At 38.3% G+C, this 15,807-nt stretch overlaps 1 protein-coding gene across 2 annotated transcripts; it reads left to right on the forward strand.

Annotated features, from left to right (window-relative positions):
* Positions 1 to 446: 446 nt before the first annotated feature.
* LOC120167409 (topless-related protein 3-like) lies at positions 447 to 14,911 on the forward strand. Of its 2 annotated transcripts, XM_039176436.1 has the most exons (25): positions 447 to 788; positions 1,392 to 1,571; positions 1,680 to 1,793; positions 2,199 to 2,357; positions 2,464 to 2,638; positions 2,745 to 2,886; positions 3,292 to 3,407; positions 3,525 to 3,657; positions 3,735 to 3,844; positions 3,995 to 4,064; positions 4,137 to 4,210; positions 4,285 to 4,380; positions 4,459 to 4,554; positions 11,268 to 11,395; positions 11,555 to 11,789; positions 11,885 to 12,052; positions 12,141 to 12,227; positions 12,566 to 12,718; positions 12,794 to 12,904; positions 13,010 to 13,189; positions 13,471 to 13,599; positions 13,698 to 13,793; positions 14,024 to 14,206; positions 14,300 to 14,475; positions 14,562 to 14,778. In XM_039176436.1, the coding sequence occupies exons 1-25, from the start codon at positions 709 to 711 to the stop codon at positions 14,776 to 14,778; spliced, it is 3,408 nt and encodes a 1,135-aa protein (XP_039032367.1). In that variant the 5' UTR covers positions 447 to 708. The 2 variants fall into 2 exon arrangements, with proteins under 2 accessions (XP_039032367.1, XP_039032366.1); XM_039176435.1 differs by having other exon boundaries at positions 3,995 to 4,210; positions 14,562 to 14,911.
* The last annotated feature ends 896 nt before the right edge of the window (positions 14,912 to 15,807 follow it).

A 15,807-nucleotide genomic window follows, 5' to 3' on the forward strand; every position in this document is an offset into this window, starting at 1 on the left:
TCTTTTTATATTTATCATAATATATTTTTAGTTAATTTTTTATAATTATATTATCTTATATTAATTTATCGATACATTCAGAATAGTTTCAAAACAATATATATTGACTTTCTAATGAATATTCATCATCGACTGTACATGCTTCGAGCCTAAAACTCGTCAAAGCAAAATATCGCGAGAGATGAAGAGACATAAAAAACTCGCGTAATAACGGAAGGGACAGGACAAACAAGAAAGGAGATGGGTGGACCCACTGGACGTGTGTTCCGAATATTGGCTAGATTTGAATGAGGTTTGGAATCCGCTTTTCTTTCCCATCATCCCAAGCAATGATAAGCTGATAACTGATTCGATTAGACAGTGTACTTATCATGATAAGTGGAATAGCCTTTCACTTTTATGTCAGTAGAAAAAGAAAGACGTCTGTACAACGCATTGAAGATAGCAAGACCACGTCTCTCTCCTCCTCTCTCTATTTTCTCTATCTTCTTTATCTTTTTTTTCTTGTTCATAGTATTTGGAACCCTAGAAAATCCTCGAAATTCGAGCTTTACATAAACGTTAGAGAAAGAAACTGAAGGCAAATCTGTAAATCTCTCGAAATTAGTTCAGATTCGAAGTTAGAGTTGAGACAAATCGACCGTAATCGTTCCTTGACTCGGCTGGTTTCGATAGATCGACTTTCCTTTTTGTTTCCGAGAAGTGAAAATGTCGTCGTTGAGCAGAGAATTGGTGTTTCTCATACTTCAGTTTCTGGAGGAAGAGAAATTTAAGGAGTCGGTTCACAGGTAAGCCTTTTTTTTCAATATAATTAATTAATCTCTGTATACGAGTACGTACAGTGTATTCGTATATTTACTTTGTACTCTACTTGTTTTCGTATGTATAAGTAGAAGGAAATGAAGGAAAAATTTGTGAATCGTAAGTTTTACCTTTTTTTTTGGGGGGGGGAGTATTATGGTAAAAATTGTTTTTAGTAATTTTAGTAGCTATGGTAATTTGAATTTTAGCGGTGGTAAATGGTGAAAATTAGAGGATTTTGCTTGCTGAGGGAAGTTTTTGGTGTTGAATTACTTGCAAGTAATGGAAAAATGCTTGAAGTCCTAATTATTGAATTAATTATCATGTTTATGTATTGAAGAATGTATTTGTTGTTTTCTAGTTTTAAGTTGTTTTAGTTTTTAATTATTAGAAAGGGAAAAAGATTGGAAAGGAGAAGAAATGATAACTAACTATTAGTTGTAAGTATAATTTTTTTTAGGCGGGCTATGTGTTTCTCTATTCCTTAGTACCTCACTTTTGGCTTTGGGAAGAAGGGTGATTTGTTTGCAAATTGTAATAGCATGTATATGATTGTGAATTTTTGATTGAAACAACGTCGTATCCTGTAGGCTTGAGAAAGAATCAGGGTTTTTCTTCAACCTGAAGTACTTCGAAGAGAAAGTTCAGGCCGGAGAATGGGAAGAGATCGAGAAGTATTTATCTGGTTTTACAAAAGTTGATGATAACCGGTATTCCATGAAGATATTCTTCGAGATAAGGAAGCAGAAGTATCTGGAAGCACTTGATCGGTATTGTTAATCCTTCAGTTGTTTCACTAATAGAAATACTTAAAATTGTTGATTAATGAATAATTATTTTTCCTGCTGAAATACCCTAAATCACACAATGTGTTGCAGGCAAGAAAAGGCAAAGGCTCTTGATATATTGATGACTGATTTAAAGGTGTTCTCCACATTTAATGACGAATTATACAAAGAAATCACTCAACTTTTGACACTCAACAATTTCAGGTAATTTCATGGTGGAAATAAACTATTTTATGTAGTTTCTATTTGCCAAGGCATAAAATTGATGGATTATTTCTATATATTATGCAGTTTTTAAGTTTAGAGATTTGATTGGATAACAAGGATTTTTTTTATTAGAAGTGAACTTTTGTTCAGCTGAGTAACTACAATCTTGATCATTGTTTAGAAAAACTTCCATTTTAATGTAAACCAAACCCTGATGAATGCCTGAAATCTTCCTAGTTGCATAATTGTATTTTTCTTCCTATCAAAAAAAAAAAATAATTGTATTTTTCTGTTCTGATTACAGGGAAAATGAGCAGCTTTCCATATTAATATAAACCAAACCCTGATGAATGCCTGAAATCTTCCTAGTTGTGTAATTGTATTTTTATGTTCTGAATACAGAGAAAATGAGCAGCTTTCCAAATATGGGGATACAAAAACTGCTCGAGCTATAATGTTGGTAGAATTAAAGAAACTCATAGAAGCAAATCCACTTTTCCGTGATAAGCTTGCTTTCCCTACTTTGAGGTCCTCAAGACTAAGGACTTTGATCAACCAAAGGTGAAGATGTGATACTTGCTATTATAGAGTTGTGACGCAAATATAATTTGTTTACCATTAAATATGTATGTATATATTTTTGATTTGCAAGTATGGGTCCATACAGCTTGAACTGGCAGCATCAACTATGCAAGAACCCAAAATCAAACCCAGACATCAAGACTTTATTCACAGATCACACATGTACGCCTCCTAATGGTCCTCTTGCACCTACACCTGTCAATCTTCCAGTTGCTGCAGTTCCAAAACCTGCTGTGTATACATCACTTGCAGCACACAGTGTATGTGGTCATTTTGTTATTTCTGTGAACGGTGTACTTACTTTTCCTCTATAATAATGTTTATAACTTTGGTTAACATGCGGCTTGTCCTACTTTTGGCATACAGCCCTTCCCTCCACCTGCTGCTGCTGCAGCAGCAGCTGCTAATGCTGGTGCTTTAGCAGGCTGGATGGCAAATGCTTCTGCCTCATCATCTGTCCAAGCTGCTGTTGTCACGGCATCATCTATACCTGTTCCACAAAATCAAGGTCAGAACTTCAGTCTGACTCATTGGAACCAACTTTAGGAAAGACTTGACAATTTGGACAGTTAATCTATTATTAACAAGTTGCTCAAAAATCAGTTTAATGCTCCCCCACTGAAATTGGGGTGTGTGGTTCCCGTCTTTGGTCTGATATCAATTTAGAATGACATTTTCATCATTTATAATCCCTGGATGTGTTGCTCTTGAGGAAACAATTTTCTTTTAACTTGAATTCTTATTTACCTTTTCTTGTTGGTATTGAAGACTCTCAGGCATTTATGTTGTTCTTTTTTTTATAAAAAAAAAACTCTGCCTTTAAATACCATACAAGTTTGCCTAACGACCACTTTGTGTCATCATGTAAATCTCTTGTTTTGCATGCAATTTAATCTCATTTCCATTTGAACAGTTTCATTCTTAAAGCGTCCAAGAACACCTCCAGCAGTGCCTGGCATGGTTGATTATCAGAATCCTGACCATGACCAGCTAATGAAAAGATTGCGGCCTGCTCCTTTAGTTGAGGAGGTGATTTCTTCCCCCATTTTTTGATCCTTCTTACTTGTTCTGGAACTTTATAAGCTGAATAATCTTAGATTCCCTTGGTTTTGTTTTAGTAATATGTTTATGTTTCTTCACTTTTAGGTTGCATATCCTGCACCACGGCAGCAAGCTTGGTCATTGGATGACCTACCAAGAACAGTGGCTTTTACCATGCATCAAGGATCTATGGTCACAAGCATGGATTTTCATCCTTCACACCACACATTGTTACTCGGTATGGAAGTTTATTTTTATCTTTCTCACCAAGACGAGCTTGAAATTTATCTCCTTGATGCAATGTAATTGGAGCAGTTGGTTCTTCTAATGGTGAAATCACACTTTGGGAACTTGGAATGAGGGAGAGGGTGGTTTCAAAGCCATTCAAGATGTGGGAAATGTCAACATGTTCAGTGCAATTCCAGGTTTGTGTGTCATTATTTATCGAGGTTTCTCTCTATGTGATACCTTTTCTAATGTTTATCAAACTATTTGTGTCATATGACTCATGTCTGTTTTAGAAATTTCTCTGTGTTTCAACACTTAAATTGATTTCGTTAGAGGGGATACTGCAGGCTTTAATGGTCAATGATACACCAATATCTGTCAGCCGTGTCACATGGAGTCCCGATGGAAGTTTCGTAGGTGTGTGCCTTTTGATAGATTACTATTGTTTTAGTTTGCATATATTTGTGCTTATTGCCTTTCTTGTTGCAGGTGTTGCATTTTCCAAACATTTAGTTCACTTTTATGCTTATCCTGGATCAAATGATCTAATCCAGCGCTTGGAGGTTAGTTATTTTGTACTACTTCTGCAGCTAAAAGGATTCATGACTACTGTTTGACTTTTTCTTCTTATTAACAGATTGATGCCCATGTTGGTGGTGTAAATGACTTGGCCTTTGCTCACCCAAACAAACAACTGTGCATTGTTACCTGTGGAGATGACAAACTTATAAAGGTAAGGGCTATTAAGTTTTTTTAGAACTGTTGATTAAACTGGATGTTTCTTGTTATCCTCATGATAGAAATGGAGCAGGTATGGGATTCAATGACGGGACAAAAACTGTTTAATTTTGAAGGTCATGATGCACCAGTTTATTCCATCTGCCCACATCATAAAGAGAACATTCAGGTACCAATAAAATATGTCGTCATAGTTGTTGATTATATGTACCTTTTAGTCATAACAACAGGAAACATGTGACGAAGCCTTAATTGTAACACTGATGCCCCAGTTGTGTCTGTGCTGTCTTGACTGAGTTTATAACCAGTCTTTGCTGCCTAAAGTACCTGTCACAAGTTCATGGAGGAGTTACTTGGTCAGCTTTCGTCGATAATCTTAGTAGGCAAGTGAGACGCAGTGATTTATGGATTCGTTTTAGTCGTTATGGGAAAGTCATTAAGGTGTTCATTCCTCTTTTCAATAATAGACCGAAGTATAAGGTTAATACGTTCGCGTTTGTCCATTTCGAAAGCAAGGAAGATCTGTGTAATACAGTGGAAAAGATGAACAACGTCTTGATTGATGGGAGGAGAATTTCAGTGATTGTAGCTAAATATAAGAAACATTCTGGGTTGAGGAGGCAGATTGCTGGGGGGGTTGAGGGTGCAACTAGTGTTGGTGTCAGAGGGCGAAAGGTTGGAAGTTTGTCTTCGTCAGCTGGAAGGGTAAGGAAGTTGGAGATGATGAATAGGTTTCATGATGGAAGGTCTTATTCAGATGCGGTTGTTGGGGTACATAAAGAAACAGAGGTTGTGCAAGAGGGGAAGCTCACAAATGCGAAGGAGATGAATAACGCTAGGGATGTGTATATTCCAGTGGAGGAAAGGGCCTGGTTGAGATCGTCCCTTACTGGTATTTGTAAAGAGTTTCATGAAATTCAAATTGTGCAGAAAGCATTAAGGAATGAGGGCTTTAATGTAAAGGTTGTAAGGTGGGGCTTTGCTAAGAATGCTTGCTTGGTCGTGTTCCAATCTGTGGATGAGATGAAGTCAGCGATGGAAAGAAAATGGGAAGAGTTGTCTTTCTGGTTTGATAGGTTGGAGCCTGTGTTCGATGAGGACAACATTCCCTTAGCTTATTGCTCGATCTCCATGATAGGAGTCCCTTTAAACTGTTGGTCGGTTCCTTTTTTTACTAGGTTGGTATCCAAGTGGGGTAAACTAGTTAAGATTAAAGATGAAACTGCACAGAAAGTGGACTGCAGAGTGGCGCAAATGATCCTGAGGGTCTTTAGTCCTTTTGACATTCCTGATCATACTACCATTACAACGTATGGGAGGAAATTTCTGGTCAAAATAAAGGTGGAAGGTGGTGATGTTTTCTTTCCTGAGTTGTCAGAATTTGTTGAAGATGATGTTCTAGAGGAGCCATGGGCGGAGCGCTCTTCCAATTGGAGCGCAGAGGATGTTCAGGTGAAGCATGAAGGCCATGTGGGTTGTCAGAAACCCGTAGAAGGGTTTAGGACTGGGTTCAGGGTTCGCATCATAGTAAAAGTACAGAAACCGAGAGAGTTGTCTCCACTCAGCATGAAAAGTTGAGAGGCTTGTCTGTAGGGATGGATAGTGGGAAGAGTGTGGGGGGAGATTCCTATGCGCTTGATATAGTTGACAGGGAGGTTGGGCTTCAAAAAGATAAAATCAAGGATCCAGTGGGTATCGAAGATGGAGACGGGCCTACTGTTGGTTTAAAGTTGTTAAATTCAAGAGCTGGTTCACAAGCAAGTTCTGTAAGCTCGATATCCATGAAGACTGCTCTGGTTGCTAGGGAACTTATCAGAAGTCGCAAGATATTTTATAGCAGGTCGAAATGCAGAAAGATTTGGAATAATAATGTGCAGGATTGGAAGAATGAACAGGACGGGAAGGAGGTTCCCCGAGGGGTGTTAAATGATGTGATGGGCAGGGACTTATGTTCAAGAGGTTGTCTTTCTGAAGTTGCTGAGCCAACTGGGGTTTCTGCAAGGGACAATGATGGTACTAGGCCGAGGAGAATTATCAGGAGAGTTAAAAGATCCCTTTTTAGGGATGCTACGGATCATGCTAGTGTCTCTACATTATCTTCATCAGTTTTTCCCTTGTTGGTGGAGGAAGCTATTGCTACATGGGAAATTAGCAAGTTATTGGGAATTTCTTTCAAAGAAGGGAGGGAAGCTTTTATACAGAAGATTATAGAGTTGGAGAAAGGTTTGAGTGGGGCTCCTTGAGGTCGGATGTTTTCCTTGGAGTTTAGGTATTATTAATCTAGAGTATCATGCCAAAGCTTAGTATTTTGTCGTGGAACGTTAGGGGTTTGGGTAGAAGAGAGAAGCAAAGAGCTGTGCAAAAGTTAGTTTCGGAGAGAAATCCTACTTTTCTATTTCTTCAAGAAACAAAACTCGAGAATTTACCAAGATCTTTTTTAAGGAGAAGTGGTTTGAATAGGCTGCAGAGGTTCGTTGAGTCACCAGCAGAAGGTTCTTCTAGTGGTTTGTTAAGTTGCTGGGATGATAGTTCCTTTGTGGTAGAAGATCATCATATTCACAAGAGGTTTATTGTTGTCTTCGGGGAGTTCAAATCCAATAATTTTAGGTGTGGTTTCATAAACGTTTATGGTCCATCTGTGGAGGAAGAGAAGGCTGGTTTCTTTGAAGAACTGGGACTGTTTTTAAACGGGTATAATATCCCTTTTTGTGTGGGAGGGGATTTTAACGCTTATTTATCAGAAGATGAGAAGGAAGGCAAGGCTCACAATAGAAACTCTATGGAAATCTTTAGTATTTTCATTCAGCTAACGGGGCTTATTGATTTACCTCTTATTGGGGGTAACTTTACCTGGAGTAGTAATAGGGATTTGCCTACTGTTGTTAAGCTCGACAGGTTCCTGGTGAGTGCTAGTTTCTCTGCAGAATTCTCTGGGATCAATCAGTTTTTACTGCCTAAATCTATCTCTGATCATAATGCAATTTTGTTTGAGATTGGGGAAGATAATTGGGGAAAGCGACCTTTCAGGCTGTTCAATTATTTAATGTCTGAGGATGGGTTTGAGGAGAAGGTCGTGGAGTCATTTAAGGAATTTAAAAAAAACAAGAAAAGTGCTGGAATTTTGAGTATACTTGGGAATACAATGTATGCCATTAAAAGCTGGTCTGGGGATAGGAATTAGTTTCCACGTGTGGACATTTCTGTTCTTGAAGACAAAATTCACCAATTAGAAAAGAGGATGCAGCAAAATCAGTCATCCAGTGCTGTTGGGAACGCGTCAGAGTTGAGGTTGTTAAGAAATGATCTTTGGAAACTATACAGAATTGAGGAGCAAATTTGGTGCCAAAATTCTAGAGAGGTGGTTTAAAGATGGTGACCGAAATTCTAAATTTTTTCATACATGATCTTCAATTAGAAGGAGAATAAATTCTCTGAATGCTATTAATGTTGATGGTGTAATTATCAAAGATATTGTCATTATCAAGTCTAGTGTCAGGGAGCATTTCTTTAAAGCCTATAACAGTGTTTCAACTTTGGAAGTGGAGGATTTTGAGTTGAATTTTTCTCGTATTTCTATGGAGCAGAATTTAATGTTAGAAAAGGAGTTTACGGAAGAAGAGATTTGGGAAATCATCAGCTCGTGTGATAGTATTAAAGCTCCAGGGCCCGATGGGTTGAATATGGTTTTTTTTTTTAAATTCTGGTCTTACTTGAAAGGTGATATTATGAAGTTTTTTTATAATTTCTTTTTGGGGAAGGATTGGGAACATGGCATAAATCATTCTTTCATAACTCTCATCCCCAAGGGCTCTAATGTTGGGGGTTTAGATGAGTTCAGACCTATTTCACTTGTAGGTGGGATGTACAAGATCCTATCTAAGTGTCTTTCGAGAAGGTTGAGATGTTGTTATTAACGATATTATCAGTGAGTCATAGTTTGCTTTTATTCCTGGGAGACAAATTCTGGACTGCTCTTTTATTGCTAATGAAGGAATTGATTTGTGGAGGAAGAAAGGGTTGAAGGATTGTGTTTTTAAGGTGGACTTCAAGAAGGCTTATGATTCATTAGATTGGAACATTCTCTTTAAAGTCATGAACAAAATGGGGTTTGGTTCTAAGTGGTGTAATTGGATTCGAAAGTGTGTTACAACTGCTTCGGTATCAGTTTTAGTTAACGGTGTTCCTACTGCTGAATTTCCTATAGCTAAAGGTCTTAGACAGGGTTGTTCCCTTTCCCCACTGCTGTTTAACTTTGTTGGAGAACTGTTGAATCTGCTGCTACGTAAGGCAGTATCTTCAGGTCTGTTTTGTGGCCTGATTGTTGGTTGCGATGAGGCTTCAGTTAATCTATCTCATCTGTAATTCGCAGATGATCTAATTATTTTCTACAATGCATCGAAGACACAGGTAATTAATGTTAAGAGGATCCTACGTGTTTTTGAAGTTATGTCAGGCCTGAAATTGAATCTGTCTAAGAGCAAATTATTTGGGATAAATATTGATGAGGAAGTGATTCTTCAGTGGGCTAATGCTGTTGGATGCTCGGTAGGACATTTCCCTACGGAATATTTGGGGTTGCCTCTTGGTGCTAAGAGGAATTCTCTTTTGGTGTGGGATCCGGTTGTTCAAAATTTTTATAAGAGGTTAACAGGTTGGAAGGCTAAGACTTTGTCAATGGCAGGGAGGTTGATTTTATTGAAGACAGTTTTGAGTTCCTTGCCTACATATTTCATGTCTCTGTTTAAGATACCGCCTTCGGTGATGGCGAAGCTTAACTCCATCATGGCCAGATTTCTATGGGGAGGAGGTGTGGAGGCAAAAAAAATTCACTAGGTCAATTGGTCGACTGTGTGCGCTGGAAAGAATGCTGGGGGCCTTGGTGTTCTGGATGTTAGTTATGTGAATAGAGCTCTCCTAGGGAAATGGTTGTGGAGATTTGCAAACGATAGGGAGTCAGTGTGGAAGAAGGTTATTTGCTGTAAATATAATTTGGACCCTAATTCTCTGATGTTTAATGAGGAACTACCAGCATATGCTTCTTGGATATGGAAATCGGTGGTCAATAATCACTTCAAACAGGATCAGTTTGGAGTAAAGTTCCGAAGCTTGTTTAAAGTTAGAGTGGGGGATGGGAGGAGCATCAGATTTTGGTATGATTGTTGGGCGCTTGATACCCCTCTAAATCTGGTTTTCCCGAGAATGTTTGTTCTTTCGGTAAATAAGTATGGGAAGCTGAATGAGTTTGGGGAGTTTCGGTCTGCAGGCTGGTCTTGGCATGTTCAATTGAGAAGGAATTTAAGTGATTGGGAACTGGTTCAATTCTCTGATTTATTGGCTTTAATTCATAATATCACTCTTTCTCATGACTGTTCTGATGGGTTAGTCTGGAGAGGGAATGGGGAAGGAGTTTATACTGTCAATTCGAGTGTAAAGTCATGTTGTACTGTAAGTACAGCATACCCTTTTTGGATGAAGTACGTTTGGAGGGGTTTGGTGCCTCCGAAAGTGGAGGTATTTATGTGGCAAGTGGTGCTTCAAAGATTGCCAGTTAAACTAGAGTTACAGAGGAGAGGAGTTTCAGCAATTGTTGACGTTGGTTGCCCTTTATGTAACAAGGCGGATGAGTCCTCAACACATTTATTTTTTACTTGTGTTGTGGCGTGGTCTTTATGGAACAAATTTTTGAATTTCTGGGGAGTTTGTTCAGCTTTTCAAGCCAATGCTCAAAATTTCTTGTTTGCTTGGGATGATTTGGTACCTAATTCTAAAATTTGGTCCTTCATTCCGGGTGTGGTTCTATGGTCAATTTGGAAGTGGAGGAATGCCATTGTGTTCGATGGGGGGAGGTTAGATCAGATTGATTTATTTTTTATGGCGAGAGGTAGGTTGGCATCTTGGTTCTTAGCTAACTTCGAGGAGGTATATATTCCTAAGGACTCTCTCATTAGTGATCCATCACTTGGGGATAGTTGCTCTTACTCAAGCTCTCCTATTACCTTAATTGTGCCCTGGTCACGCCCTCCAAAGGGCTTTTTAAAGTTGAATGTGGATGCAGCAATGACGGCAGACTGGAGGAAAAGTGGTGTTGGAGGCATTCTTAGAGTTGAGGATGGTTCGGTGGTTGGTTCTTTCAAAGAGGTTGCTGGTCCAGGTCCTCCTATCTTGATTGAGCTTTTGGCAATCAAGAAGGGATTATCCTACTTTACTTCGATTCAACAACGTTTTAAGGAACGTTTAATCGTTGAATCTGACAGTAAAATAGCAGTTGATTGGGTCAAGAATAAAGAACGATGTCCTTTGGTCTACATTGACTTAGTGAATGATATTGGTGATAAGTTTAGAGGTTTGAATGGTATTATTAGATGGGTTGCTAGGTCAGCCAATGTTGAGGTTGATACTCTAGCAAAGGAGGGTATTGGATAGATACATTGTTCTGGTTGATTCAGGTTATTTTTCGCTTTGTTTTGGGATGTTGTTAAAGGAGTCTGTGTGGTAGTTTTTAAGTATTATGTAACTGGAGGTTATTAATGAAGTTTTTAGGCACTCTTTCCTCCTTTCGCTGATTAAGGAGCACATTGTGATCCATTAATCAAGAAGGGGGTTTTAACGAGGCCTACCATTCCTATCAAAAAAAAAAATATCCATCACAGGGCTCCTGATTTATCAAAACCGTTTCCATACTCCTAGTTAGAACTTTTCCCCATATGATCTTCCCCTTGGAGCTACAATGGTTCACTATATTTGATTCACTCTAATATTTTATGTCACATATAGTTTGTGTTGGTCCAGTTAAAATGTTTTTTTTTGGCTGAGAGTTGAATGCTTATTTTTCTGTATGGATGCCAATTTGTACCCATGTGGTAACCGTCTATGCCATTGCAGTTTATATTTTCAACTGCTGTCGATGGGAAAATTAAGGCCTGGCTGTATGACAATATGGGTTCCAGAGTTGACTATGATGCCCCTGGTCACTGGTGTACTACAATGCTTTACAGTGCTGATGGAAGTAGGTATGATCATGAGTTTTAAGATGGAACTTCCTTTAAAGATTTTGAGTTTATTGCAAAATTTTGTTTTCTCTTAACACCTTTAAGCCTTTGGTGTCAAATTTTATATGTAATTCATTTCATTCCAGTTTGAACTTTTGCTGATTTCTGGTTTTGTTTCAGATTGTTCTCTTGCGGAACTAGTAAAGATGGAGAATCTCATCTGGTTGAGTGGAATGAAAGTGAAGGAGCAATAAAGAGGACTTATGTGGGGCTCAGAAAGAAATCAGCTGGTGTGGTGTCATTTGACACAACACGAAATCATTTTCTAGCTGCTGGAGAAGATAGCCAGATAAAGTTTTGGGACATGGATAATATCAATCTTCTCACTTTCACAGATGCCGAGGGTGGACTCCCTGTAAGTTAAATATTCGAATCCCATAGCTTTTTGTGAAAGATATTACATATATGCTACTAGGTTGAGTATCTAACCGATCATATTAATTGCTTCAGAGTCTTCCCCGTGTGAAATTCAATAAGGAAGGAAATCTCCTAGCTGTGACTACAGCTGACAATGGATTCAAAATACTTGCAAATGCTGTGGGTATTAGATCTTTAAGAGCAACTGAAACATCAACTTACGATCCACTGAGAACACCCATTATTTCTGCTGCAATTAAGGTAATGATTGTTTAGATTTGTTTAATATGTCCTTAAGAATATTCAAGACTAATACCAGCATGTTTTTATGTTTTTCTCTGTCGGTTAGGCTTCTGGCTCTTCTGCAGTTGGCAATGTCGGTCCTGTTAGTTGTAAAGCGGAAAGGAGCTCTCCTGTCGGGCCTTCTCCTATACTTGTATGTTAGCTGGATAAACCTTGAGTTACATTTTAAACTTTTTTTCTGAATACTGGAGTTGGAGCTTGCAGCTGTAACCATATTGTTCATTTTTTGGAGATGAACTTTTTGTTCTTGCTCTTAGTTACCACTATAAGAACATTAGGAGATTAGATTTAAGGCCCAACTTCCTTTTTTAGCTTATGGTCGCTCCTTTTCATTTTCTTTCATGCAATAAGGACCATTTTTGTATTTCCACTGGAACCACTGTGCTGTCTATTTTACAAATAGACCTAGGTTTTTCATGCTTTTGACGTTCTTGCAATTGCCTTTATTGTTTTGGATTGTTTCCCCTCAAGAATGGAGTTGATCCATTGGGAAGAAATGTTGAAAAGCCAAGAGTTGCGGATGATGCAATAGACAAGGCTAAAGCCTGGCAATTAGCTGAAATCGCGGATTCTGCTCAATGTCGGTTGGTTACCTTACCCGAAAGCATGGATGCCTCCAGCAAGGTCTGTTGAACTTCTAATAATCAGTTCTCTGTCGGTTTTTCTACCATAGCACTGAACCATTGCATCTCCTTAAAGGTTGTCCGGCTTCTGTATACAAATTCTGCTGTTGGTATTTTGGCACTTGGGTCAAACGGCGTTCAGAAGCTATGGAAGTGGTCCCGCAGTGACCAGAATCCATCTGGGACGGTACAATAATTTCTCTAATAAGATTGTTTTACTTCCGACAGTTTCTTTCTAAATTCCGTCGTTTTCATTGGTGAGGAGAACTCTAAAGTCCTTTAAACTTTAAAGGCCACTGCCAATGTACCTCCACAGCATTGGCAACCAAACAGTGGTCTTCTTATGACTAATGATATCACAGGTGTCAACCTGGAAGAAGCAGTACCATGCATAGCACTCTCGAAGAATGATTCATATGTGATGTCAGCCACTGGTGGAAAAGTTTCTTTGTTTAACATGATGACTTTCAAGGTGTGCCTTCATTTGCTTGTGTATTTTTTTTTATAGAAGTTGGAGGTCTCATTAAAACTCCTTTCGTATTCGTCCACATACTAAGAAGTATGTTAATGAACATTGGAAGGAAGAAAAGAGTACCTCATAGTTTATTAATAATAATACCCAATACATAAGAAAACATTGAATATCCTCCTATGGTGCTATACACCATTACAACAAACACCTTTAACTCTCACATCCTCATACTTATTGAATGCATTTTACGATTGGCATGCTAATAAACGCGTGATTTGCAGGTAATGACGACATTTATGTCTCCTCCTCCAGCCTCAACCTTCCTGGCATTCCATCCTCAGGACAATAATATCATAGCGATCGGAATGGAGGATTCAACTATCCATATTTACAATGTTCGAGTAGATGAGGTGAGACTTCTTATTTGTTCTTACTTCCCCATATATTTAGTTATCCTGCTCTCTCAAGCGGTTCTGATGCCAATCTGTTTTAACCCTTTTTTTTTTAGGTGAAATCAAAATTGAAAGGCCATCAAAAACAGATAACTGGTTTGGCTTTCTCGACCAACCTCGGTATCTTGGTTTCATCAGGTGCTGATGCTCATGTAAGTAGTATCCCTATGGGTTTTGAAAGCTATAAATTTTCCGGTAATCATAAAAAAAAATAGAAAAGGTCAACAGATGTTTTCAGTTAATTTTTTGAGTTAATTTCCTTGGTATTGTTCAGGTTCCAGCATCTCTGATATATATTACAAATTCTTTCATTAACTATTTTCAGGTCTTCTTTAGTTATATTATTACTTGTTAACATCTTGTTTCTCTCTTTTCTCTGTAGCTGTGTGTGTGGAGCATTGATACATGGGAGAAAAGGAAATCGGTTGCAATCCAAATCCCAACTGGAAAGGCACCTACAGGTGACACTCGAGTTCAATTTCACTCCGATCAAATTCGCATGCTGGTCGTTCATGAAACACAGCTAGCAATATATGATGCCTCCAAAATGGAGCGCATCCGACAGGTAGGAAACTCGAAAAGTCGCATGGGCTTCGATGATTTGCTATTTCTTTTTACATAGAGGGAACACTGTCTAATGCCATTTCATTTGCTGCAGTGGATTCCACAAGATGGACTACCTGCGCCCATATCTTATGCAACATATTCTTGTAACAGCCAATCCGTTTATGCTACCTTTTGTGACGGTAATATCGGGGTGTTCGATGCTGACAGCCTGAAACTTAGATGTCGTATCGCCTCATCAGTTTACTTGTCACCAGCAATCTTGAAAGGGTAAATTATCTGCGGCTTTATTCCATGCAATGCAGATATCATCCGGATTATCTATAACCGGACTGTTAATCTGCTTTGTTTAACAGAAACCAAGCTGTATACCCGCTTGTCGTCGCTGCACACCCTATGGAACCAAACCAATTCGCAATAGGTTTGAGTGACGGATCTGTGAAAGTGATGGAGCCATCCGAATCTGAAGGGAAATGGGGAGTGAGTCCGCCAGCAGATAACGGTGTGGCAAATGGTAGAACAACATCGTCATCTACCACAAGCAATCACACACCCGATCAGGTACAAAGATGAGATGCGCTTTTTTACAGTATTGAAAAAGTCTATGTATTGTAACAAATGTATTAGGTTCTTATTTTGAAGTCTTCCATGTGTACCATTGCAGCCCTAGATTATTATGTATGAATTAATGCCCCTTCTTGTATAATCCTCATTACTTGACTGAGATAGCTTTCTTACTTGTACTTAACCTTGTGTTTTTGGGAATTCATAATATTTTTCCTAATAAACTCAATTTTATTTTGGCTTAATAGTTACGAAATGGTTTCTCGACTGGAGTTGTTTTGTTGAGTCTCTCAATTAAAAGTTACAAAATGGTTACGGACTATTAATTGTGTTTCAAACTCTTTCTTCTATGTTAGAAAATTAACAATCTTCTAAGTTAGATGTTAACATGATGATTGAGATCTAATAGTCGTTTGAAATTATGAGATTAGATTTTATCATATCTCAGTCGGTTGATTAACATTTAGTTTAGATTTTCGCTAATGTTTTAAGAGTAAAGGACGAGTTTAGAATATAATAAACAGTCATATGACATTTTTTATAACTTTTAATAGTCGAGAGATTCAACAAAATAGCTCTCTATAGTCAGGAATCATTTTGTAACTTTTAATAGTCGAGACTCAATAAAGCGATATACTATAGTTAGGAGTTCATTTGTGTATTTTATCTTTTAATTTTTATGAAAATTTAAAATATAAAAAAAGAACTCTTTCCCGATGAACAATTGGTGATTACAAGGTTACCATGAAGATGACGGTTACTAATTATGGCAGAAAATCACTCAAGAGGCCTGCACTTCTTTCCCATCAGTATCCTCATTATTGCAAAGCTCTGGTTTCTCTATTTTTCTCCCCATCTTCATCCACCATCCACTCTTAAGCATCCTTCCATGGCCGTTGCTCCTCGTTCTCAATCCAAAGCTTCCCGGACAACTGAATTTCCCCGCAATTTTTTTGCAGACAATCCTCTTTGTTCCCATGGCAGTATAATTCTTCCCACCTTTTTCACCCTTAACACCGCAAGCAACACCGAATCACA

Source organism: Hibiscus syriacus, unplaced genomic scaffold (assembly GCF_006381635.1).
Source record: "Hibiscus syriacus cultivar Baekdansim isolate YM2019G1 unplaced genomic scaffold, ASM638163v2 tig00111671_pilon, whole genome shotgun sequence".
Classification (NCBI taxonomy): Eukaryota; Viridiplantae; Streptophyta; class Magnoliopsida; order Malvales; family Malvaceae; genus Hibiscus; species Hibiscus syriacus.

Coding starts and splice junctions, on each gene's coding strand:
- LOC120167409 (XM_039176435.1), top strand. CDS start 709: ATGTCGTCGTTGAGCAGAGAATTGGTGTTTCTCATACTTCAGTTTCTG. Junction 4,211..4,284: donor ATCTAATCCAGCGCTTGGAG/GTTAGTTATTTT, acceptor TCTTATTAACAG/ATTGATGCCCATGTTGGTGG. Junction 12,228..12,565: donor TCGGGCCTTCTCCTATACTT/GTATGTTAGCTG, acceptor TTTCCCCTCAAG/AATGGAGTTGATCCATTGGG.